At 47.2% G+C, this 23,105-nt stretch overlaps 1 protein-coding gene and 1 long non-coding RNA gene across 5 annotated transcripts in view; one reads left to right on the top strand and one right to left on the bottom strand.

Moving 5' to 3' along the window:
• The window catches only part of PRKRIP1 (PRKR interacting protein 1), a 30,265-nt gene extending 8,147 nt beyond the window's left edge, over positions 1–22,118 (bottom strand). The window contains exons 1-5 of one of the 3 annotated variants that reach the window (XM_032756139.2): positions 21,944–22,118; positions 20,785–20,863; positions 18,916–19,016; positions 13,898–13,983; positions 11,091–11,155 (exon numbers count right to left, since the gene is read on the bottom strand). In XM_032756139.2, coding sequence (XP_032612030.1) covers positions 11,091–11,155; positions 13,898–13,983; positions 18,916–19,016; positions 20,785–20,863; positions 21,944–22,069 — 457 coding nt within the window. In that variant the 5' untranslated portion in view covers positions 22,070–22,118. Of the gene's footprint in view, positions 1–11,090; positions 11,156–11,779; positions 12,948–13,897; positions 13,984–18,915; positions 19,017–20,784; positions 20,864–21,943 lie in introns of those variants that run through there. The other 2 variants (XM_032756140.2, XM_058443705.1) reach the window with 2 other exon arrangements.
• LOC116811024 (uncharacterized) lies at positions 1,732–11,492 on the top strand. Of its 2 annotated transcripts, none has more exons than XR_009214754.1 (3): positions 1,732–1,869; positions 5,399–5,460; positions 10,419–11,492. It is a non-coding gene; the product is annotated as an uncharacterized LOC116811024 (long non-coding RNA). The 2 variants fall into 2 exon arrangements; XR_004370439.2 differs by having other exon boundaries at positions 1,732–1,895.
• Positions 22,119–23,105: the final 987 nt, after the last annotated feature.

Below are 23,105 nucleotides of genomic sequence, written 5' to 3'. Positions count from 1 at the left end.
TCTTGGGTTCACGCCATTCTCCTGCCTCAGCCTCTCCGAGTAGCTGGGACTACAGGCGCCCACCACCACGCCCGGCTAATTTTTTGTGTTTTTAGTAGAGACGGGGTTTCACCGTGGTCTCGATCTCCTGACCTCGTGATCCGCCCGCCTCGGCCTCTCAAAGTGCTGGGATTACAAGTGTGAGCCACCGTGCCCGACCGAAACTCTGTCTTAAAAAAAAAAAAAAAAAAGCAGCCAGGACTTCTTGGACAAATGGCTGATCCCAGGTCCCGGGCAGGAAATACAAGACACGAGTCTGGAATATCCTATAGTACCAGGAAGTAAGGAAGCCAAGTGTGGCGGTTCACGCCTGTAATTCCAGCACTTTGGGAGGCTGAGGCAGGAGGACTGCTTGAGCCCAGGAGTTTGAGACCAGCCTGGGCCATATAGCAAGACCCTTATCTCTACAAAAAAATTTTAAAACTTAGCCGGGCATGGTGGTGCATGCCCGTGGGCCCAGCTACTCAGGAAGCTGAGGCGAGAGGATTGCTTGAGCCTGGAGTTTGAGGCTGCAGTGAGCTATGATGGCGCCATTGCACTCCAGCCTAAGTAACAGAGACCCTGTCTCAAAAAAAAAAAAAAAGTACCCACAATGATGGGACTTTGTCAAGGGAACACAGGAGCCAACTGAAAGAGCTCTCAATGGCCAAAGCTGGGAACACAGAGTAGTAAAACAAATACAGTAATAATGAACTATCAAGTACAAAATGAATATCCACAAGTTCATACTGATAGAAGGAAATGATTAAATAATGATAAATACATGGAAAGAAGACATAACCCTAGCGTGCAGAATGACTTCAATGATGCATGTAGATTCTCCACTGTCAGGGAGGAGGAACACAGCCCCACACTCCCTACATGTGGGCTGCACACAACGACTCTTCTACAGAGTAATATACAGGAAGGGGAAAAGAGAGTAAACGTATGGGGGAGAAACCTGACCACACTACCTCAGCCATGTGATCAAGGTCGACATCAACAGTGATGGCACCAGCCTGGTCAACATAGTGAGACCCTGTCTCCAGAAAAAATACCAAAACTAGCCAGGCGTGGTGGCTTATGCCTGTAATCCCAGGACTTTGGGAGGCCGAGGCGGGTAGATCACGAGGTCAGGAGATCAAGACCATCCTGGCTAACACGGTGAAACCCCGTCTCTATTAAAAATACAAAAAATTAGCCGGGCGTGGTGGCAGGTGCCTGTAGTCCCAGCTACTCGGGAGGCTGAGGCAGGAGAATGGCGTGAACCCAGGAGGCGGAGGTTGCAGTGAGCTGAGATCGCGCCATTGCACTCCAGCCTGGGCGACAGAGCAAGACTCCATCTCAACAAACAAACAAACAAACAAACAAAAAATACCAAAATTAGTGGGGTGTGGAGGTCCGCATCTGTAGTTGCAGCTACTCAGGAGGCTGAGGAAGGAGGATCACTTGAGCCTAGGAGTTCCAGGCTGCAGTGAGGTGAGATGGTGCCACTGTACTCCAGCCTGGGTAACAGAGAGAGACCCTGTCTCCAAAAAAACAAAACAAAACAAAAAACAAACAAAAAAACACCCCACAAAACCTGATGGCCACGTTGGCAGTACACAGCCCTGAAGCCCTGATGTGTGGTGAGAAGGGTGCTTTCCCTCTGTGGTCCTCATCCCCAAAACAAACTACCCCAGTCAAATTATGAGAAAATCGGACCAATCCCAACTGAGGGCCATTTTATAGAGTACTGGACCCACAGAAAGTCTGAGAAACTGTCACAGCCAACAGGAGCTGAAGAATGCATGATAACAAAATGTGACGCGGTGCCCTGGATTGGATTCTGGAGCAAGAAAAGGGCAGCAGGTAAAAACTAAGGCAGCTGGAGTAAGGTATGGACTTTAGCTAACAAGTGTATCGATGTGGGTTCATACATTGTGACCAATGTACCAGGTTAATTTAGGAAGTTAAACAATGGGGACACTGGGTATATGAGAATGCTCTGTACTATCTTTGCAATCTTTCTGTAAATCTAAGGCCATTCTAAAATGAGGCTTATTTTGAAAAAGATGGAACTGACATTATAGCTGAATGGACAAGCACCTTATCTGATCTGGCAGGGTCTGCAGCCAAGGGCACACACAACCCCAAGGGGCAGGCTGGCAGGAAAGGCGAATTCTAGGACCGGGGGCCAGAGGGAGGTGAGGAGAGGCTTTACACAGACAGAAAGCATTGTAAGAGGAAGCCGAAAGTGAAGAGAGCTTCTCCAGGCAGATGAGAAGTCAGGCGGCATGAAGAGAGTACAGGCGGCCTAAGCACATGCAGCGAGGCTGAAGGACAGAGAGCTGGGGTCATGTGGGAGGGAGTGGACAGACCAGCATGGTGGAGACCGGAAGGGGCCAGACAGTGGGGGCCAGGAACACTGGCGCTGCTGACAGGGTTTCACGCAGCATCGCCTCATGGGCGGGTGTGGGTGCCTGGGATCACATCCGGGCCTGCTGCCCACATCCTCTGCAGCTTTGCGGGCGCCATCACCGCACGGTGCCTAAGGTCTGTCATTTGTAAAATGGGGATAACAGCACCACTGACGACCTCACAGGGCTGCTGTGAGGATTGTTAGTTAATACAAGCAAAGCATTTAGAACTAGGGGTACGTAACAAGCATTCCGTGATCTTGGGTATTGTTATAAAGACAGAAGAATGACTGACAATCCAATGTACATTTTATAAAATAGCTTTGGGGCTGGGCGCGGTGGCTCATGCCTGTAATCCCAGCGCTTTGGGAGGCCAACGTGGGTGAATCACCTGAGATCAGGAGTTCGAGACCAGCCTGGCCAACATGGTGAAACCCCACCTCTACTAAAAATACAAAAATTAGCTGGTGTGGTGGTGGGCACCTGTAATCCCAGCTACTTGGGAGGCTGAAGTGGGAGAATCTCTTGAACCTGGGAGGCGGAGGTTGCAGTGAGCTGAGCTGGTGCCACTGCGCTCCAACTTGAGTGATGGAGCAAGACTCTGTCTCAAAAAAAAAAAAAAAAAAAAAAAAAAGAGCTCTGGAGGCTGTACACAGGTGGGTGCGTGGGGGGTGGAATGGCAAGAGTGGGACGCCCTCCATGATCTTGCAGGTCTGCACTGTTTTTCTGTAAGGCTTTTTACTGAATCCCCAGTAAGACCTTGAGTGGCTCTTATGTGCCCCCATTCTTACTCATGTGGAGGAAGAGTAAAATGTTGAGGATATGGTGAGAGTGTACCCTGTCACACACACTGTCAATGGTAAAAACTGGGGCTATCCCTTCGGAAAGTAACCTGCAATGTATTTCCAGAGCCAGGAGTTCTTTTTATACTCGGTGACATAGTAATTCCCATGGTTAGAAATATATCTTTATTATTATTTTTTTTCCTTTTTGAGACAGGGTCTCTCACTGTCACCCAGGCTAGAGTGCAGTGGCATGATCACAGCTCACTGCAGCCTCAACTTCCCCAAGGTCAGGTGATCCTCCTGCGTCAGCCTCCCTTGTAGCTGGGACTACAGGTGTGTGCCACCACACATGGCTAATTTTTTTACTTTGTGTAGAGATAGGGTTTTACCATGTTGCTCAGGCTGATTTCCCAACTCCTGGGCTCAAGCAATTCGCCTGCCTTGGCCTCCCAAAGTGCTGAGATTACAGGTGTAAGCCACCATGCCCGGTTTAGAAATTTATCTTAATCTATCACCCCAGAAAGGGGGAAGGGAGAAAGACACAGGATATTCACAGAAGACAAGTACTGGAATCAATCTACTGTTTCATAAAAGGAGAAAGATTAGGTATATTATGGCATGTCAGCTGCTGGATATTACCAGTCACTGAAAAAATTATGAAGGAATTGCTTCATTAAGCAGTATGTGTATAATGTTAAATAAAATAAGCAAAATGGAAAACTTCCTATAATTCTAGCTACACACAAATGATGTGCACATGGAGGCTAAAAGAAAATGAATACAGAAAAAGGTGTCAATTCGGGCGATGACACTTGAGCTTTCTCCATAATTTCCTTCCCCCACTCTTTTTTTTCTTTCTTTGAGACAGAATCTCACTCAGCTGCCCAGGCTGGGGTGCAGTGGCGCAATCTCGGCTCACTACAACCACCGTCTCCTGGGTTCAAGTGATTCTCCCATCTCAGCCTCCCGAGTAGCTGGGATTACACGTACGCCATCATGCCCGGCTAATTTTTGTATTTTAGTAGAGACAGGGTTTCACCATGTTGGCCAGGCTGGTCTTAAACTCCTGACCTCAGGTGATCTGTCTGCCTCGCCCTCCCAAAGTGCTATGATTACAGGTGTGAGCCACCACGCCTGGCCTTCCTTCCAGTACTCTTCTACTACTGTTTATATAATATTTTAAGATCCAGGAATCTGAGATTTTATTCACAGGCTACAGGCATACTGGGTAAAATGCCACTGACTGCAACTGAAGCACACATTTTGTTTTTAACAGATGAATGAATAGATTAGAAAAAAATCCTTGTAAGTACAGACTTGGGAAAACACTTGTGATACAATGTTACGTGATAAAATCAGGACATCTATAAATATGGCATTTATAGAAATAAGGCTTATATATGAAAAAACTGAAATCAAAGAAATTAAAGTGTTAAAGTCATTTTTAGTACAGGTTACAGATAACTTATATTTATTTACAAAATACAGACAGGGTCTTGCTATGTTGCCCACACTGGTCTCAAATTCCTGGCCTCAAATGATCCTCCAGCCTCAGCTTCCCAAAGTGTTGGGATTACAGGCATAAGCCACTGTGCCCAGCCAACTTTTATTTTTGATGTTGTTCTTTTCTGCGTATTTTAAAAATTTCTAAAATGATCATAGAGTATCTCTTTTCTCCAAAGACACAAAGGATGTGGGTAGTTTTCCAACATATTATGTTGAAGGATTTTGGCTCTGAAAGAAACAGTTTCATCCAAACACATGTTGAGTGCCTTCTGGACACCGGATACCTGCCCCTAGATCAGGAGCGCTCAGGCAGGAACAATTCCGTCCTCCTCCCCTACTAGGGTGCATCTGGCAGTGTCTGGAGACATCCAATTGCTGATGACTGGGGGAAGGTGGGTGCTCCTGGCCTCGGCGGGGGGTAGACACTAGGATGCCGTGAGACACCCTGCAGTGACCAAGACACAGCCCCTCACGACACAGCATTTTCCGGCCTGAGGCATCAGTAGTGCGACTGTGGAGAAGCTCTGCTCTAGATGTGCCTAGTAACAAATCCCCTCAGGGCGCCCCGGATTTCTTTGATGGGCAGGCCTATGTTAGGATAAGTAACAGTGTGGCAATACATTATCTGGGGAGTTCAAGGCTTCAGGATAATCCACATTGGCTTAATGTCATCCTATGCTGTCATTTCAGACACAAGTCCCACACTGCCGGGAGTCTTCCCTGAGCTACTGGATCAGCACAGAAAACAAGCGGTGAGATGTCCTCTCCAACAACAGAACACTCAGCCAGCTGCCCCCCCTGCTTTTTAGGAGAAGAGCCAAAATAGCTTGAGTGATCTGTGCCTCTGAGTCTATCCAGGACCCACGGCGCACCAAAGCCACCTTGGGGCCCAACTCGGTATCACCACATTACTCCCATTTCTTTCCACCGGATAACTGGAAAAGCTTGCTTACTCTCACAAAATGAAAAATAAAGGCCGGGCGCGGTGGCTCACGCTTGTAATCCCAGCACTTTGGGAGGCCGAGGCGGGCGGATCACGAGGTCAGGAGATGGAGACCACGGTGAAACCCCGTCTCTACAAAAAATACAAAAAATTAGCCGGGCGTGGTGGCGGGCGCCTGTAGTCCCAGCTACTCGGGAGGCTGAGGCAGGAGAATGGCGTGAACCCAGGAGGCGGAGCTTGCAGTGAGCCGAGATTGCGCCACTGCACTCCAGCCCGGGCGACAGAGCGAGACTCTGTCTCAAAAAAAAAAAAGAAAAAGAAAAAGAAAAAAAGAAAGAAGGAAACTGAGAAGGCGAGATAAATGGCATACACACCACTTCTTTTTTTTGAGACAGGCTCTTGCTCTGTCACCCAGGCTGGAGTGCAATGGTGCAATCACAGCTCACTGCCACCTCAGCCACCTGGGCTCAAGCCATCCTCCCACCTCAGCTTTCCAAGAAGCCAGGGCTACAGGTGTGCACCACCACACCTTGCTTATTTTTAAATATTTAGTAGGGATGGGGTCTCATTTTGTTGACCAGGCCGGTCTCAAACTCCTGGGCTCAAGTGATCCTCCCACCTCGGCCTACCAAGATGTTAGGATTACAGATGTGAGCCAGTGAGTCCAAGCCCAAACCACTTTTATGACGGTTATCCTCAGAACACTCTATTCTTCCCATTTGGTACAAAGCATGTACAATCATGGGGTATTAATCATTTTTTAATATGTTCAGGTGCTGGCTGGGCGTGGTGGTTCACGTCTGTAATCCCAGCACTTTGGGAGGCCGAGGTGGGTGGAGTTCGAGACTAGTCTGGCCAACATGGTGAAACACCATTTCTACTAAAAATACAAAAGTTAGCTGGGCATGGTGGAGGCAGGGGTTACAGTGAGCCAAGATCATGCCACTGCACTCCAGCCTGGGCAACAGAGCAAGACTGTCTCAAAAACAAACAAACAAACAAAACAACAACAACAAAGATGCCCAACATCACAAATCATTAGGGAAACACAAATCAATACTATAGTGAGACACCACTTCACACCCATTAGGATAGTTACCTAAAAACAAACAAACAAAAAAAGCAAAAAACAGAAAATAAGTGTTGGTGAGAATGTGGAGAAATTATAGCCCTTTTGCACCGGTGGGAGTATAAAATGGTTCCGTTACTATGGAAAAGTATGGTGATTACACAAAAATTAAAAATAGAACTAAGGTCAGGTGTGGTGGTTCACACCTGTAATCCCAGCACTTTGGGAGGCCGAGGTGGTCAGATCACCTGAGGTGAGGAGTTCGAGATCAACCTGGCCAATTTAGTGAAACCCCATCCCTACTAAAAATACAAAAATTAGCTGGGCATGGTGGTGCGTGCCTGTAATCTCAGTTATTAGGGAAGCTAAGGCAGGAAAACTGCTTGAACCCAGGAGGTGGAGGTTGCAGTGAGCCAAGATTGCACACTGCACTCCAGCCTAGGTAACAGAGCAAGACTTCATCTTAAAAAAAAAAAAACAAGCAGCCAGAGAAAAACCACGACAGCTTCACATGGTGGCTCACACCTGAAATCTCAGTACTTTGGGACCCCAAGGCGGGAGGGTCACTTGAGCTTAAGAGTTCAAAACATAGTGAAGCCTAGTTTCTATAAAAAATACAAAAATTACCTGAGTGTGGTGGCACAGGCCTGTGGTCTCAGCTACTCGGGAGGCTGAAGTGGGAGGATCACTTGAGCCCAGGCGTTCAAGACAAGCCTGGGCAACATAGTGAGACCCCATCTCTACAAAAAAAAACACATTAGCCAGGCATGGTGGTACACACCTACAGTCCCAGCTACTCAAGAGGCTGAGGTAGGAGGATTGCTTGAGCCCACCAGGAGTTCGAGGCTGCCGTGAGCCGTGATTGCACTGCTGCACTCCAGCCTGGGTGACAAAGTGAGACCTTGCTTCAAAAACACAAAAATGAAAACAAAAAACAAATTAAATGGTAGCCTTGAATCCAAACATATCAAGAAAGAGACAGACTGTCAGAATGAATTAAAAAACATGACCCAAACATTTGACATACAGGAAACATACTTCAAATGCAGTGCTGTTTGAAAGTTAAAATCTAAAGGGATGATGGCAGAGTAAGGGCCTCCAAAAATCTGCTCCTCCATAAAGGTAACAGAACACTGGCAAAAATCCTAAAAATCAACTTTTTCAGAACTCTGGAAATGCTCCTCGAGCTGTTCAAATGCCTGAACCTCACTAAGAGTGTGAGCTCTGTGGGTTTTAATTTCCCATCTCCCTCTCCCCAGACCTGAGGGAGTTTTGAAAACCAAGAGCCCCCCTGCCACAGTAGCTGTAAAAATGGGAGGAGGCTGACTGGGTTGGGAGCTGTTGGAAGTTCCATTCCCAGGGACTGGCCCTAGTTGACCTGTCTGGCAGTTCCCTGGAAACGTCTACCTGCAAGGCTTGTCTTTAGTTGATCTGACTCAGTATTGAGTTGAGCTCACTCAACACGAACAGCTTTTTCCCCTGAGCGTTTGTCAAAAACTATCAGTGACAACTGTTTAACATCCCACCAACCAAGACAGCAGTAACAATTGACACAAGCAAGAAACTGACCAAAAAGCTTAAAAAGAAAAGCTGGGGACTCTAGAGGGCCACCAGAGCAGTGCACATGACCAAGAAAGACAGCCAAGGCCCTGACCACTCACCTCTGCTGCCCTGGAGGCTCTGTGCAAGCAGGAAGTAAAGGCTACAGCAAATTGCAGACTGCCTGCCAGGGGGCTGGAGGCACATTCCAACACACATACACAGAGCTCCTTGGCAAAGACTGGGAGATGTGGTTGTTCAAGACATTCAAGGAAATCTCTCATCTTCCACTGACCAACTAAGCTGACCGAGCAGAGACTTCAGAGTCCAAACACAACAAAGAATACAGGTTTTACAGCATTTGTTAGGAAAGTCACTAAACACACAAATAGCAACAATGACAATGATAGGCAGCAAAACCAACAAACCCTGAGGAGGGAGGGTCAAATTACTCAGCAAAGGAGATCTATTATTATTATTATTTTTTTTTTTTGAGACAGAATCTTGCTCTGTCACTCAGGCTGCAGTGCAATGGCACAATCATGGCTCACTGCAGCCTTGACCTCCTGGGCTCAGGCAACTCTACTGCCTCAGCCTCCAGACTAGCTAGGATGACAGGCGTGCACCACCACACCTGACTAATTTTTAAAACTTTTTGTAGAGATGGGGTCTCACTATGTTGCCCAGACTAGTCTTGAACTCCCGGGTTCAAGCAATCCTCCTGCCCCAGCCTCCCAAAAAGCTGGGACTACAGGTGTGCACCACCATGCCTGGCTGATTTTTTACTGTTTGTAGAGATGGAGTCTTACTATGCCGCCCAGGCTGGTCTCAAATTTCCAAATATAATAGGTCCAAGCTACAATAACCCCTTAACAGATTGTGAGAATAGCTTTTATGCCCAATCCTCCTACTTGGGCCAAGTACTTCCATGATCTACTGTTGCAGTGGAGGGGAAAGTGATGAGGTAGTTTATTTGAGAAATGAGGTCCTATCAGTCACATTTTAGCAGTTTAAAATAATTTCTTCTAGGAAAGGGTGAGAAACAACCTAAAACTACATCCAATGTGTCACACAGTACATTTACAACTCATAAGGAAGTGGTTCCTAGAAGTGGCCAATCTTATCTTATTTTATTTTATTTATTTTTGAGATGGAGTTTTGCTCCTGTCACCCAGGCTGGAGTGCAATGGCACAATCTCGGCTCACTGCAACCTCTGCCTCCCAGGTTCAAGCAATTCTCCTGCCTCGGCCTCCCGAGTAGCTGGGATTACAGGTGCCTGCCACCACGCCTAGCTAATTTTTGTATTTTTAGTAGAGATGGGGTTTCACCATGTTGGCCAGGCTGGTCTCGAACTCTTGACCTCAGGTGATCCACTCGCCTTGGCCTCCCAAAGTGCTGGGATTACAGGCATGAGCCACCATGCCTGGCCTGTTTTATTTTTTTTGAGATGGAGTTTTGCTCTTGTTGCCCAGGCTGGAGTAAAATGATGTGATCTCGGCTCACTGCAACCTCAGCCTCCTGGGTTCAAGTGATTCTCCTGCCTCAGCCTCCCAAGTAGCTGGGATGATAGGCATGGGCCACCATGCCCAGCCCAATTCTATTTTAATACGTCAATGAAAGTCTGACTTCACTCTAAAACCAAAAACCACAATCATGCACTCAGGAAGCAGATCCAGTCAAGCATGGAATAGCCACGGATTTAGTCACGTGGGGTACAGTGTCATTTTTTGGTCTCTTAGCATCCTTGGCCCTTTCCAGCTGGGGCCCCCCTCCCTTATTCACAGCCCATGAGTTCCCAGGGATGGGGGATAGCACCACTAGCGTTGTGATGAGTTCAGAAGCGGCAGGATTGGCAGCACAGTGGGATGCTGACCTAACAGCCAACCCTGCCCCCCACTCTTCCTTATTAACAGGACCTCGAATCTGGCTAGGGTGGCAATATACGCAGCTTGCAGTGCTGGATCACGATAGGTTTGAGTTGGTTACAACAGTTCTGTTTTTTTATTCCTCCAGCCTGACGGCAGCTAGGGATGGCAAAGAGACCTAGTATTTAAGGTGATGTCTCTGGGCACTTCTGGAGAAACTTTTGCTCTCCAGTTTAAAAAAGGCAGACCACATAAGTACCACCTCACTCCCCTTCTTCCTGCTTTGAACACAGGTACGGTGCCAGAAGCCACGGGAGCCACCTCACACTCTCAGGGTAAAGGCCAAGGAACGTGCGGGGGAGCCAGCCCACACTGCTGAGCCACATCCCGCTGCCACCTGCTACCAGATTTCTCATCCTGTAAAAAAAACCAACTCCTTGTGGTTTAGGCACTTTGTTGCTGCATTTTGTTGCTTGTAGCCAAAAGCATTCTTACCTGACCTGGCAAGTGACTCAATCAGAGCCAGAGAGACACAAAAAGATTTTTGCTAGGAAAGCTGAGACATCCTCTCAATTTTCCCTCCTGGACAAGATTGAGGAGGGATGTAGCCCTGAGAGCTGCTACAGGCACCTCAAAACCATAAGGAGTGTGAGCTGCCTGAGGACAGGACACCAGGACAGAGGGGGAGATGTCAATAACCAGTAATGTCACTGATCTCCCTGACCCGCCATGCCAGAAGGGAGGTCTGTCCTCGACCTAACTTGAGCCAGTATCTTTGTGCTTAAGCCAGTTTAGTTTTCTGATACTTGCAATTCAATGGGTCCTAGCTAATATGAATAAGCTGTTACTTCTTCAGTGGCCAGCCAACCAGCCCAAACTGTCCGTCCCTGTGTTTCCTGACAGTTCAGCCACTGTGACCAACAGCAAGAAAGAAGCTACAGCCAAGAAAAGTGGGCACCACTCACCTTCTTGTTTCTTCTGTTCAAGTTTCATCTTCTTTGCCAGTAATTTCTTCTCTTTTAACTTCTGGCTAAAAATGTAAAACCATATACATTGATTCCTTAACTAACTTATGGTATATTTTAGAAAATAAACACCTCCTTATGGTATCTTTAAAACCTGTGGAATAACACAAACATTACAATAACAAAATAAGAAAAATATTAGGTGAGTGCAAAAGTAATTGCCGTTTTTGCGTTGCTGGAATTTGCTGTTTGATATTAGAATATATTCTTTTTTTTTTTTTTTTTTTGAGATGGAGTCTCACTCTGTTGCCCAGGTTAGAGTGCAGTGGCACGATCTCGGTTCACTGCAAGCTCCGTCTCCTGGGTTCACACCATTCTCCTGCCTCGGCCTCCCGAGTAGCTAGGACTATAGGCGCCCGCCACCACGCCCAGCTAATTTTTTGTATTTTCAATAGAGACGGGGTTTCTCTGTGTTAGCCAGGATGGTCTCGATCTCCTGACCTCGTGATCTGCCCGCCTTGGCCTCCCAAAGTGCTGGGATTACAGGTGTGAGCCACCGCACCTGTAAATAGATGTGATTATGTTATACATCATTTCAATGGGCTTTTTTTTTTTGCTAATGACTTATTACTTATTTTATGTTTAGACTATGAAAACAATGCTAGACAAAAAGCAAATTCAAGTGATTTTCTTATTCAAATTCAAAATGGGTCGTAAAGCAGTGGAGACAACTCACAACATCAACAATGCATTTAGCCCAGGAACTGCCAATGAATGTACAGTGCAGTGGTGGGGCAAGAAGTTTTGCAAAGGAGACGAGAGCCTTGAAGATGAGCATCGTGGCTAGCCATCGGTCATTGGACATTGACCAATTGAGAGCAATCATGGAAGCTGATCCTCTTACAACTACATGAGAAGGGGCCGAAGAACTCAGCATCGACCATGCTACAGTCATTCAGCATTTGAAGCAAACTGGAAAGGTGAGAAAGCTCGGTAAGTGGGTGCCTCATGAGCTGAGCGAAAATCAAAAAAATCATTATTTTGAAGTGTCGTCTTCTCTTACTCTATGCAACAACAATGAACCATTTCTCGATCAGATTGTGACGTGTGATGAAAAGTGGATTTTACATGACACCTGCGACAACCAGCTCAGTGGTCGGACCAAGAAGCCGCTCCAAAACACTTCCCAAAGCCAAACTCGCACCAAAAAAGGTTATGGTCACTGTTTGCTGGTCAGCTGCTGGTCTGATCCACTACAGCTTTCTGAATCCCGGTGAAACCAATACACTGGAGAAGTATGTGCAGCAAATCGATGAGATGCACTGAAAACTCCAACGCCCGCAGCCAGCGCTGATCAACAGAAGGGGCCCAATTCTTCTCCAGGACAACGCCCGACCACATGTCACACAACCAACGCTTCAAAGGTTGAACAAATTGGGCTGCGATGTGTTGCCTCATCCACCATATTCACCTGACTTCTTGCCAACCGACTACCACTTCTTCAAGCACTTTGACAACTTTTTGTAGGGAAAGCACTTCCACAACCAGCAGGATGCAGAAAATGCTTTCCACGAGTTCTTCAAATCCCGGAGCATGGATTTTTACGTTATAGAAATAAACTTATTTCTCGTTGGTCAAAATGTGTTGATTGTAATGGTTCCTATTCTGATCAATAAACATGGTTTGAGCCTAGTTATAATGATCTAAAATTCACGGTCCAAAACTGCAGTTACTTTTGCACCAACCAAAACTTTTGCATGACTCTGTCAGTCCGTCCTTATCAGCTGCTTTCATTAGGATTCAAGAGGAAATCCTGGGGAGCCCTGAGGCAAAGCAACTTCAGAAATAACGGGGATGCTTTTAAAAAAAAAAAAAAAATTTTTTATTATTGTAGAGACAGGGTTGCACTTTGTCACCCAGGCTGGAGTGCAGTAGTGCGATCATAACTCACTGCAGCCTCAGCCCCCTGGGCTCAAGCGATCCTCCTGCCTTGGCCTCCCAAAGTGCTGAGATTACAACTGTGAGCCACCATGCCTGGTCCCTAAAGATGCTTTTTCATTTCAAGATATTTAGGGGCTGTTGTTATAATCCTGCTCAGCTCTAATTGTAAAAGTTGAGGGACCACTTAGGTAAACACACAGATACACATATAAACACACAGCCTATATACCATGTAGTCACTTAAGGGAGTCATAAACTGTAATTTAAGAAACATGCTAAATGGGAAGTTTGGTTGCAGCACCTTGTTAAAATACAGATGCGGCCGCGTGCAGTGGCTCATGCCTGTAATCCCAGCACTTTGGGAAGCAGAAGCAGGTAGATCACCTTAGGTGAGGAGTTCAAGACCAGCCTGGCCAACATGGTGAAACCTCGTCTCTACTAAAAATACAAAAATTAGCTGGGTATGGTGGCGGGCACCTGTAATCCCAGCTACTCGGGAGGCTGAGGCAGGAGAATTGCTTGAACCCAGGAGGCAGAGGTTGCAGTGAGCTGAGATTGTGCCACTGCACTGCAGCCTGGGGGACACAGTGAGACTCTGTCTCAAAAAAAAAAAAAAAATACAGACATGAAGGAAACACAGAAATCAATGTGATCACTGAAGTCCTGACTTGCAAGCTCTGGACAATCTGTAACCAGCTGGAGGGTCATAAGGAACTTGCTCTCTGCTCAGGTAGTAGAAGTCACTGCTCTACACTCATGACCCCTACAGGTCACGCAGAGGAACTACTACTGACTGCAAGGACTCAGCTCACCCAGCCACCACCCCTGGCCCTTAAGTGTCATCACAGTTAGGCCATGCCGCTTACCGCTTCTTCCGGCGCTTTGCGGTCTGCTCCTCTGCAGCAATCTTATTCTTTTCCAGTCTCTTCTGAAACTCTGCATCCAATTTTTGCTGCAACAAAACCCACATCATTTAGACACGCTCTGGTCTGGGCAGACTGTGGGAGGTTTTGCTTAGGCAAAGTAGGAGAGTTCTAGAAGTCACACTACTGGGGGTGCTAGAGGCACTACCTGGGTCCCCAGGGCCATTTTAACTTTAAAAGGCTGTCCCACAGGCAGGGCAGGTAATCAATACATAGGTCTCCGATGGCGAAGTAACTCTTTCAGTTGACTGAGGCACCACTCATGCACAGCACGATATAGGAGACAATACAGGTGGGAGTGCAGAGGACACTCTGAGGGCAGCACTCACCGTCTGCTCAGCCAGGGCCTCAGACACTGCCCAGAGCTCATTAGGAGGAATGGCCAGAGGGTCAGAACCATGGAATTTTCAAGCCCTAAGCCCAACCACAGTTACCAAATGGCTGAGTTTTTTTCTTTTTGTTTTGAGACAAGGTCTTACTCTGTCGCCTAGGCTGGAGTGCAGTGGCACAATAGCTCACTACAACCTTGAACTCCTGGGCTTGATAGATCCTCCTGTCTCAGTCTCCTGAGTACTTGGGACTTGGGGTGCATGCCATTATATCTGGCTAATTTTTATGTTTATTTTGTAGAGACAGGTCTGGCTATGTTGTCCAGGCTGGTTTTAAACTCCTGGCCTCAAAGGATCCTCCCACTTCAGCCTCCCAAAGTGCTGAGATTACAGGCCACTGTGCCCAGCCACCAAACGACTGATTCTAAAGCAGCGTAACACATGCCATCTGCTGCCATGACCTGCTGCTAAGCACGCACCCACACCCACAGATATTTGTTAAGTACTGCATTACTTCTTCTCAGCAGTTCTGTCTCCCAAACCTCAGTCTAATCATCTATTAAATGGGGAAAATTGTTAATTCCTCTCTCCCAGGGCTGTTAGGAAGAATAATGAAATAAGGGTTTGGGCACAATGGCTCATGCCTGTAATCCCAGTACTTTGGGAGGCTGATACTCAGGAGGCTGAGGCAGGAGAATCACTTGAACCCAGGAGGCAGAGGTTGCAGTGACCGGAAATCGCACCACTGCACACCAGTCTAGGTGGCAGAGGGAGACTCTCTCAAAAAAAAAATAGAAAAGCACCTGTAAACTACAAAGACATCTACTGATTCAAAGTGTCATCTCGTTTCTTGTAGTCACAGCCATAAAGGTCAATGGAGCAAAAAATAAGGAGCTGGCAAAGGAGGAAGAGGTGCCTTCAACACCTCTGCTGGTCTGCACCGCCAGGGCTGTACACATCTGCTTACAGTGGCACAGAAAACAAACCAAACAAGCCCTCTCTCTGAGGGCAGAAAATATTCCTTCAGGAAGGAAATCAACTTTAATTAATCAACTTTCTGGACAACCAAAAAGCAAATGACTTAAATCTAAAAGATTTGATTTGCTTAGAAGCTGAGCTGTGAAGGCCGGGTGCGGTGGCTCACGCCTGTAATCCCAGCACACTGGGAAGCTGAGGTGGGCAGATCACCTGAGGTCCAGAGTTTGAGACCAGTGTGGGCAACATGGTGAAACTCCGTCTCTACTAAAAATACAAAAATTAACCAGGCATGGTGGCAGGCACCTGTAATCCCAGGTACTCGGGAGGCTGAGACACTAGAATTGCTTGAACCCAGGAGGCAGAGGCTGCAGCAAGCCAAGATCACACTCCAGCCTGGGTGACAGAGTGAGACCCTGGGTAAGGCAGCCAACGAGAGCTAGAGGCACGGCTGAACTGTGAATGTCTTACTCTGTGCTGCTGAAGAAGCCGAATTTACCAGCAAGTGAACTAAACAGAGCCCCAGCTGGCTGCCGCACCTGGCAGAGGCAATGTCTCAAGCAGGGGTGAGTGGGACTGGGCTCTGATGGAGGTGATCTGTCAGTCACTAAAAAAATGAGGATGCCCTTGCCTTTTTTTTTAAATCTCAGAGACTGTCTTTTGCTATCCAAAATAAGAATCTTTGCATTTGCATGGAGGCCAAGGTTTGTGAAACATTTTTCTGTATTTTCTCTGAATCTTGAATCAATACATAAAAACTTCAGACTAATTTATAGTGTTTGAGACAGCAACCTGCTCTATGTCCTCCCCTCTAAAATAGTTTATAAAAATAAAAGTGTTTCTGATCGTAGTTTCTTTTCCTTTCCCTCCCTCCCCCCCCCCCCCCTTCCCCTTCTTTCTTCTTTTTGAGACAGGGTTTTGCTCACTAACTCAGGCTAGAGTACAGTGGCATTATCACAGCTCACTGCAGCCTTGACCGTCCAGGCTCAAGTGATCCTCCTGCCTCAGCCTCCCAAGTAGCTGGGACTACAGGAGGCTGCCACCACATCTGGCTAGTCTTTGTATTCTTTGTAGAGATGGGGTCTTGACATGTTGCCTGGGCTCAAACTCCTGGGCTCAAGTGATTCTCCCACCTTGGCCTCCCAAAGTGCTGGGATTACAGGCATGAGCCAACACACCCAGCTTGATGGTTTCTATACACAGAGCATTATTTTTGACAGGCAAACCCACTGCAGTGACCTGGGAGTTTTGTGACAAAAACTGTCTAATACTTCTCACTAGGATTGAGACTGTTACCCACAGAAGATGGCAGGAACAAGAAGAACCACCAACACCCAGGGGCCAGGAAAAACTACAGGACAAGCAAGAATCAGTCAACAGCCAGCACAACAATGACCCCATCCTGTGCCCAGAGCAGTATTTTTTCTTCTTCTTTTTCAGAAGGAGTCTCACTCTGTCGCCCAAGCTGGAGTGCAGTGGCACAATCTCGGCTCACTGCAACTTCCGTCTCCCGGGTTCAAGCGATTCTCCTGCCTCAGCCTCCCGAGTAGCTGGGATTACGGCCGCGCCCCCCGGCTCTTTTTTTTTTTTTTTTTTTTTTTTTTTTTTTGAGACAGAGTTTCGCTCTTGTTGTGCAGGCTGGAGTGCAATGGCACAATCTCAGCTCACCGAAACCTCTGCCTCCCGAGTTCAAGCGATTCTCCTGCCTCAGCCTCCTGAGTAGCTGGGATTACAGACATGTGCCACCACGCCCGGCTAATTTTGTATTTTTAGTAGAGATGGGGTCTCACCATGTTGGCCAGGCTCGTCTCGAAATCCTGACCTCAAGTGATCCACCCACCTCGGCCTCCCAAAATGCTGGGATTACAGGCATGAGCCACCACGCCTGGCCCCCAAAAGCAGAATTTTTTCTAACTCAATTTTGGCCATTCCAATACATTCTTACATATTTTCTTCTGTATCCTGGCTGTCTCTTTGGTTTAAATTTTCCCTAAGGTTTTATTTTGAAAATTTCAGACAGAAAAGTTAAAAGAATTATATACAGCAGATATATCCACTCCCCTTTGACTCAACAATTCCTGTTGTGCTGGATTTTCTTTATCACACATCTATCAATCTATCCATACCTCTATTGGTATGCATTGTATTATGTCTTCCCAGCAGTCCTGTTTCCAAGCCTCATTTTCTTCATCTATAAAATGGGGAAAATTACAATTCCTCCCTTCCAGAGCTCTACTCACACCTCTATTCCTCCATCAATTCATCGTTTTTTTGTTTGTTTGTTTTGGTGCATTTCAAAGTAAGCTGCAGACATCAGGACGTTCCATTCTTGAACATTCAAGCATGCACATCATTAAATAGGGTTTCATATTTGTGTATGCTTTTCTTTTTCCTTTTAAAGTAATATCTGGCCGGACATGGTGGCTCACGCCTGTAATCCCAGCACTTTGGGAGGCCGAGGCAGGTAGATCACTTGAGATCAGGAGTTCAAGACCAGCCTGGCCAACATACTGAAACCCCATCTCTACTAAAAACACAAAAAATTAGCCAGGCACGGTGGGTCGTGCTTATAGTTCCAGCTACTCAGGAAGCTGAGGCAGGAGAACCACTTGAACCCGGGAGGTAGAGGTTGCAGTGAGTCAAGATCACGCCACTGCACTCAGCCTGGGCAACAAGAGCAAAACTCCATCTCAAAAAAATAAATAAAGTTAATATCTACACAGAACCAAATGCCCAGATCTCGAGTGTACAGTTTGATCACCCCAGAAAGTCCCCTCATATGTCTCTTCCCGGTCAACCGTGACCCCAACCAGACAACCAGTTTTTTTTCTCACACAAACTAATTGTACCTGCTCTAAAACGTCATATAAATGGAATTACACAATATGGTCTCTTTTGTGCAAGGCTTCTTTCACCCAGCATGTTTAAAGAATCATCCCAGTTGTTGTACAGATCAGTAGTTTGTTCCTTTTTATGGCTAAATATTACAATATTTTATGATTATTGCTTGGTGTCATTTTTTTTTCTTTTTTTTTGAGACAGAGTCTCGCTCTGTTGCCCAGGCTGGAGTGCAATGGTGCAATCTAGGCCCTTGCAACCTCTGCCTCTCGGGTTCCAGCGATTCTGCTGCCTCAGCCTCCCAAGTAGCTGGGACTACAGTTGCCCGCCACCACGCCCAGCTAATTTTTGTATTTTTAGTAGAGATGGGGTTTTGTATTTTTAGTAGAGACTCTGCGTTTCGTGCTATCTGTAGATGGCAGACCTCACACCAGCCACAACCAGCAGTATCTATTTTTCCTAAAATGTCTTTTTTCTTTTTTTTTTTTGAGATGGAGTTTCACTCTTGTTGCCCAATGGCACGATCTTGGCTCACTGCAACCTCCGTTTCTCGGGTTCAAGCGATTCTCCTGCGTCAGCCTCCTGAGTAGCTGGGATTACAAGCATGCACCTGTATTTTTAGTAGAGACAGGGTTTCTCCATGTTGGTCAGGCTAGTCGCAAACTCCCGACCTCAGGTGATTCCCTGCCTCAGCCTTCTAAAGTGCTGGGATTACAGGCGTGAGACACCACACCCAGCCTCCTCAAATGCTTTTTTCTAAAGGCAGTACATGCATACTGCCCAAACATGGGGGCTCAGCCAGCTTTCTGGCTCACTGACCTTCTCAGCCATGGCATCCATGTAGTCCTGTCGCTGGTATTCTCTCCGGCGCAGATGTCTGTACACATGGAACTCTCCACTGCCAGCCCCAGCACTTGAACCTGTAGCCAAAACAGTCCACAGTTCTAGATGAAATTCACTTACCAACACAGGTCACCCTTAATCGAAGGAGACTAAAGAAATAAAAAGTAGAAGTTGTGGAAGGGACATGCATTCCTTTCTCCCCACTGTATGCAGAACTGGCCCAGTACCTGACATATTGTAGATGTTGTGAATTATTTGTTCTATGAATGTTGAATGTGAAGTCACTAAAAATCCCACTCAAATGCAGTATCAGGAGGGGCAGACTGTGGTTAAGTGACTTTCTCACCTCCTCCATGATTTCACATTTGACATGCTAGATTTCTAGTGAGTTGAAAAGACATCCATGATACATTAAATGAAATAAAGGTGCTTACAAAGTAGTATATGTAGAACAATCATATTTTTGTAAAAGTGTTTTTTCTTCAGCTTTTTTTTTTTTTTTGAGACAGGGTCTTGCTCTGTCACCCAAGATGGAGTGCAGTGGCGCAATCACAGCTCATTGGAGCCTCAACCTCCTGGGCTCAAGCGATCCTCCTGCCTCAGCCTCCCAAGTAGCTGGGACCACAGGCGTGCACCACTATGCCTGGCTAATTTTTACATTTTTAGTAGAGATGAGGTCTTCCCATGTTGCCCAGGCTGGTCTCGAACTCGAGCGATTCTCCTGCCTCAGTCTCCCAAAGTGCTGGGATTATATGAGCCACCGTGCCCGGCCTACGTTGCTTTCTAAAGACATAATGCTACTGCACATTAAACTACAGTAGAATATAAAGAAAACTTGTATGTGCACTGGGAAACTAAATAATTTATATGATTCCCTTTATCGCGACATTCACTTTAACTAGGTTGCCTGGAACTAAACCCACACTATCTCCATGGTATGCCTGTAGATATGTTAATTTATGATCCAACAAAATAATAAAACTATTTTTATTTACAAAAAAACCACAATGCGTTATTAAGAACAATGCAGGAGATGGCCGGGCACTGTGGCTCACAGCTGTAATCCTAGCACTTTGGGAGGCTGAGGCGGGCAGACCACCTGAGGTCAGGAGTCCAAGACCAGCCTGGCCAACATAGTGAAACCCAGTCTCTACTAAAAATAAAACAATTAGCCAGGCATGGTGGCGCGGGCCTGTAGTCCCAGCTACTCAGGAGGCTGAGGCAGGAGAATCACTTGAACCTGGGAGGCAGAGGTTGCAGTGAGCCGAGATGGTGTCACTGCATTCCAGCCTGGGTGACAGAGTGAGACTCTGTCTCCAAAAGAAAACAAAAACAAAAAAAATGCAATACTGCAGGAGAAAATTCTATAGTGCCAAACCATAAGCAACTATAGCCCTTAAGCTAAATTTACCGATATCAAACGAACAAATAAAAGCAACTATATCCCCGTCATTGTAAAAGCAAAACACTGAACATGTGAACATTTCCCCTCATCAGAGATTTAACAAATACTAATTACAGGGTTTTTATAGCTACCTTTTTTTTTTTTTTGAGACGGAGTCTCACTCTGTCGCCCAGGCGCCTCCCGGGTTCACGCCATTCTCCTGCCTCAGCCTCCCAAGTAGCTGGGACTACAAGCGCCTGCCACCATGCTGGCTGATTTTTTTTGTATATTTTTAGTAGAGACGGGGTTTCACTGTGTTAGCCAGGATGGCCTCGATCTCCTGACTTCATGATCCGCCCACCTCGGCCTCCCAAAGTGCTGGGATTACAGGCATGAGCCACCACGCCCGGCCTATAGCTACCTTAAAAAATTATATTTACACACACACACAAAGACATTACCCATTACATCTCGGACAAATTCTGGGGGAGGTCGAGGTGCCCATTCACTCATTTTCTCTGGAATTGGAACTGCTTTGTCCTGCAACATTTAAACATGAAAGCATTTCTAAGTATAAACCTGTTGACAAAATTACATCTCTCTCTTTTTTTAGAGTCAGGTTCTTGCTGTGTTCCTCAGGCTGGAGTGCAGTGGTGCAATCAGAGTTCACTGCAGCCTTGAATCCTGGGCTCAAGTGATCCTCCTGCTTCAGTCTCCAGAGTAGTTAGGACTCACAGGCGTGCACCACCACACCAGGCAATTTTTTTATTTTTGTAGAGACAGGGACCCACTATGTTGCCCAGGCTGGCCTTAAACTCCTTCCTGGCCTCAGACCATCCTCCCGCCTGGCCTCCCAAAGGGCTGAGATTACAGGCAGGAGCCACAGCGCCCAGCCCAAGTTACATCTCTTATGACCAAAGAATTTTAATTGACTAATGAAGCAGGATTGCTTTGTTACTTGGACACAGAGCTGATTTTGTGTTCTTCCCTCTGTCGTGGCTTTTTTCATCCTATGTATTCTTGGGTATAACACAGTCCACACCTTCCCAGGGCTACACTTTCCAGAGCAGTGAGAAACCTAAGCCATAGTTTCCAGTTAGAAACCGCCAACTTTAACAGTACTAGGGGAGAAGAGTCAAGCTTTTCTAGTCAAAGGTATAAAGGACGTTCCCGTTCAATTGTTTTTATGATTGAGGGGACCGAGGCCCGGAGCGGGTGTGGGCGGGAGAGGAGTGACCCGCTCCAAACATCTCGGCCACTGTCTAACGATCAGTGTTGTTTAGAATATACCCTTTTGCTAACCCACAAATTCTACCTTTTCAGTCTAACGCTTTTTGTTCACAGAAAGTTAAACTAGAAGGGGTCTTGGGGCACGGGAAGCCGCTCCACCGTGCTTTGATTCAAGCTGGGTTCTCACACAAGGACAGACGGGAAGTTCACTATCTCCGGGACAGCCTCCTCCTCGTCCTCCTCCTCCCCCTCCCCAAAGACTGCTCTGGAGGGTCGGATACTGAGTTTCTGAGTTTGGAGGCGGGGAAGGTGGACCTGCGGGAACCCAGAGGCGCTGCAGAGGAAGGGGGTGGGCCTCGGACGGGCCATGGAGCCCGGGCCTCGTCTCACCGGGTTCTTCATGAGCCGCTCCAGCTTGAGCTTCTGCTCCTCCGCCGCATTCTTGGGAATGACGAGCGTCTGCGGCTCTTTCTTGGGCCTCGGCGGTCGCACCGAGGAGGCGGCTGGGCAAGCCATGGCAGCCTTTCAGTTTCCCCAGCGAGCGGCGGCGGCGGCGCGCAAGTATGACGACACAGCCGCGCGCCGGCGACGCATACGCAGTCTCCGCAGAGGGGGACGGAGGCGGGGTTGCAAAGCGCAAGCAGCCTGCTGACTATTCATGAGCCTGAGGCTGGCGTGGGTTATTGTGATCAAAGCTGCGGCGTTTCATTTCGTTTTCCCTGACAACAAATCAGTGCAGCTAGATGCTCACGTCCCTGGAGGGAAGGTGGCCCTCCGTGCCTGAGTAGCCTGGCCCTAGCCAACCTCTCCAGTCCTCGCGGGCGTCTTCGTGCCACCGAGCAGCCCTGCTGATGCTCTCGGCACCTCCTCCCCGTCGGCTCTCCTCGCCTCCCGGCTTTGTCTGGGCGCATCCTTGGGTCTGGTGCCCCCTCCTCCATTTCTGACAATCTCCTGTTTACATAAGACAGCGCAAACATGTCACTGAGCTCCCTGAAGACTGGGACCTGCCTCCTTTGTCCCCATCGAATTACTCTACACCTGGCCCCCAGCAAATACACCTCTGTCAATGAATGACCCTTTCGTAGTGTGAGACAAAGTAGTAAACCTAAGGAACCATGTCTGCTCATTCTGCTTGCGAGCAGGATTTCACAAAGGCCGTGACTCGGTGACTGAGCGCAGCCCTCTCCAATAACGCCCTGAACAATAAGCTGGGAAGAGAAAGAGAGAGAGAGAACACAGGTTTCCACCTCTCTTGCCTGAATCACTGCATTTTTAGAAAAGACAAGTTCAATGATCCTAGCCCCTGCCTCTTCCTGTACATAATCTCTGACGGGATTAATTATTATGCTGCTATAACTTTTTTTTTTTTTTTGAGACAGGATCTCGCTTGGTTGCCCAGGCTGGAGTACAGGGGCTCGATCATAGCTCACTGAGGCCTTGAACTCCCGGGTTCAGGCACTCCTTCCACCTCAGCCTCCTGAGTAGCTGAGACTACAGGCGCGTGCCACCACGCCCAGTTAATTTTTTTATTTTTATTTTTTGCAGAGGCAAG

The sequence above is a fragment of the Hylobates moloch genome, unplaced genomic scaffold (genome assembly GCF_009828535.3).
Source record: "Hylobates moloch isolate HMO894 unplaced genomic scaffold, HMol_V3 SCAFFOLD_1, whole genome shotgun sequence".
Taxonomy (NCBI): domain Eukaryota; kingdom Metazoa; phylum Chordata; class Mammalia; order Primates; family Hylobatidae; genus Hylobates; species Hylobates moloch.
This window is presented reverse-complemented; position numbering and strand designations above follow the sequence as displayed.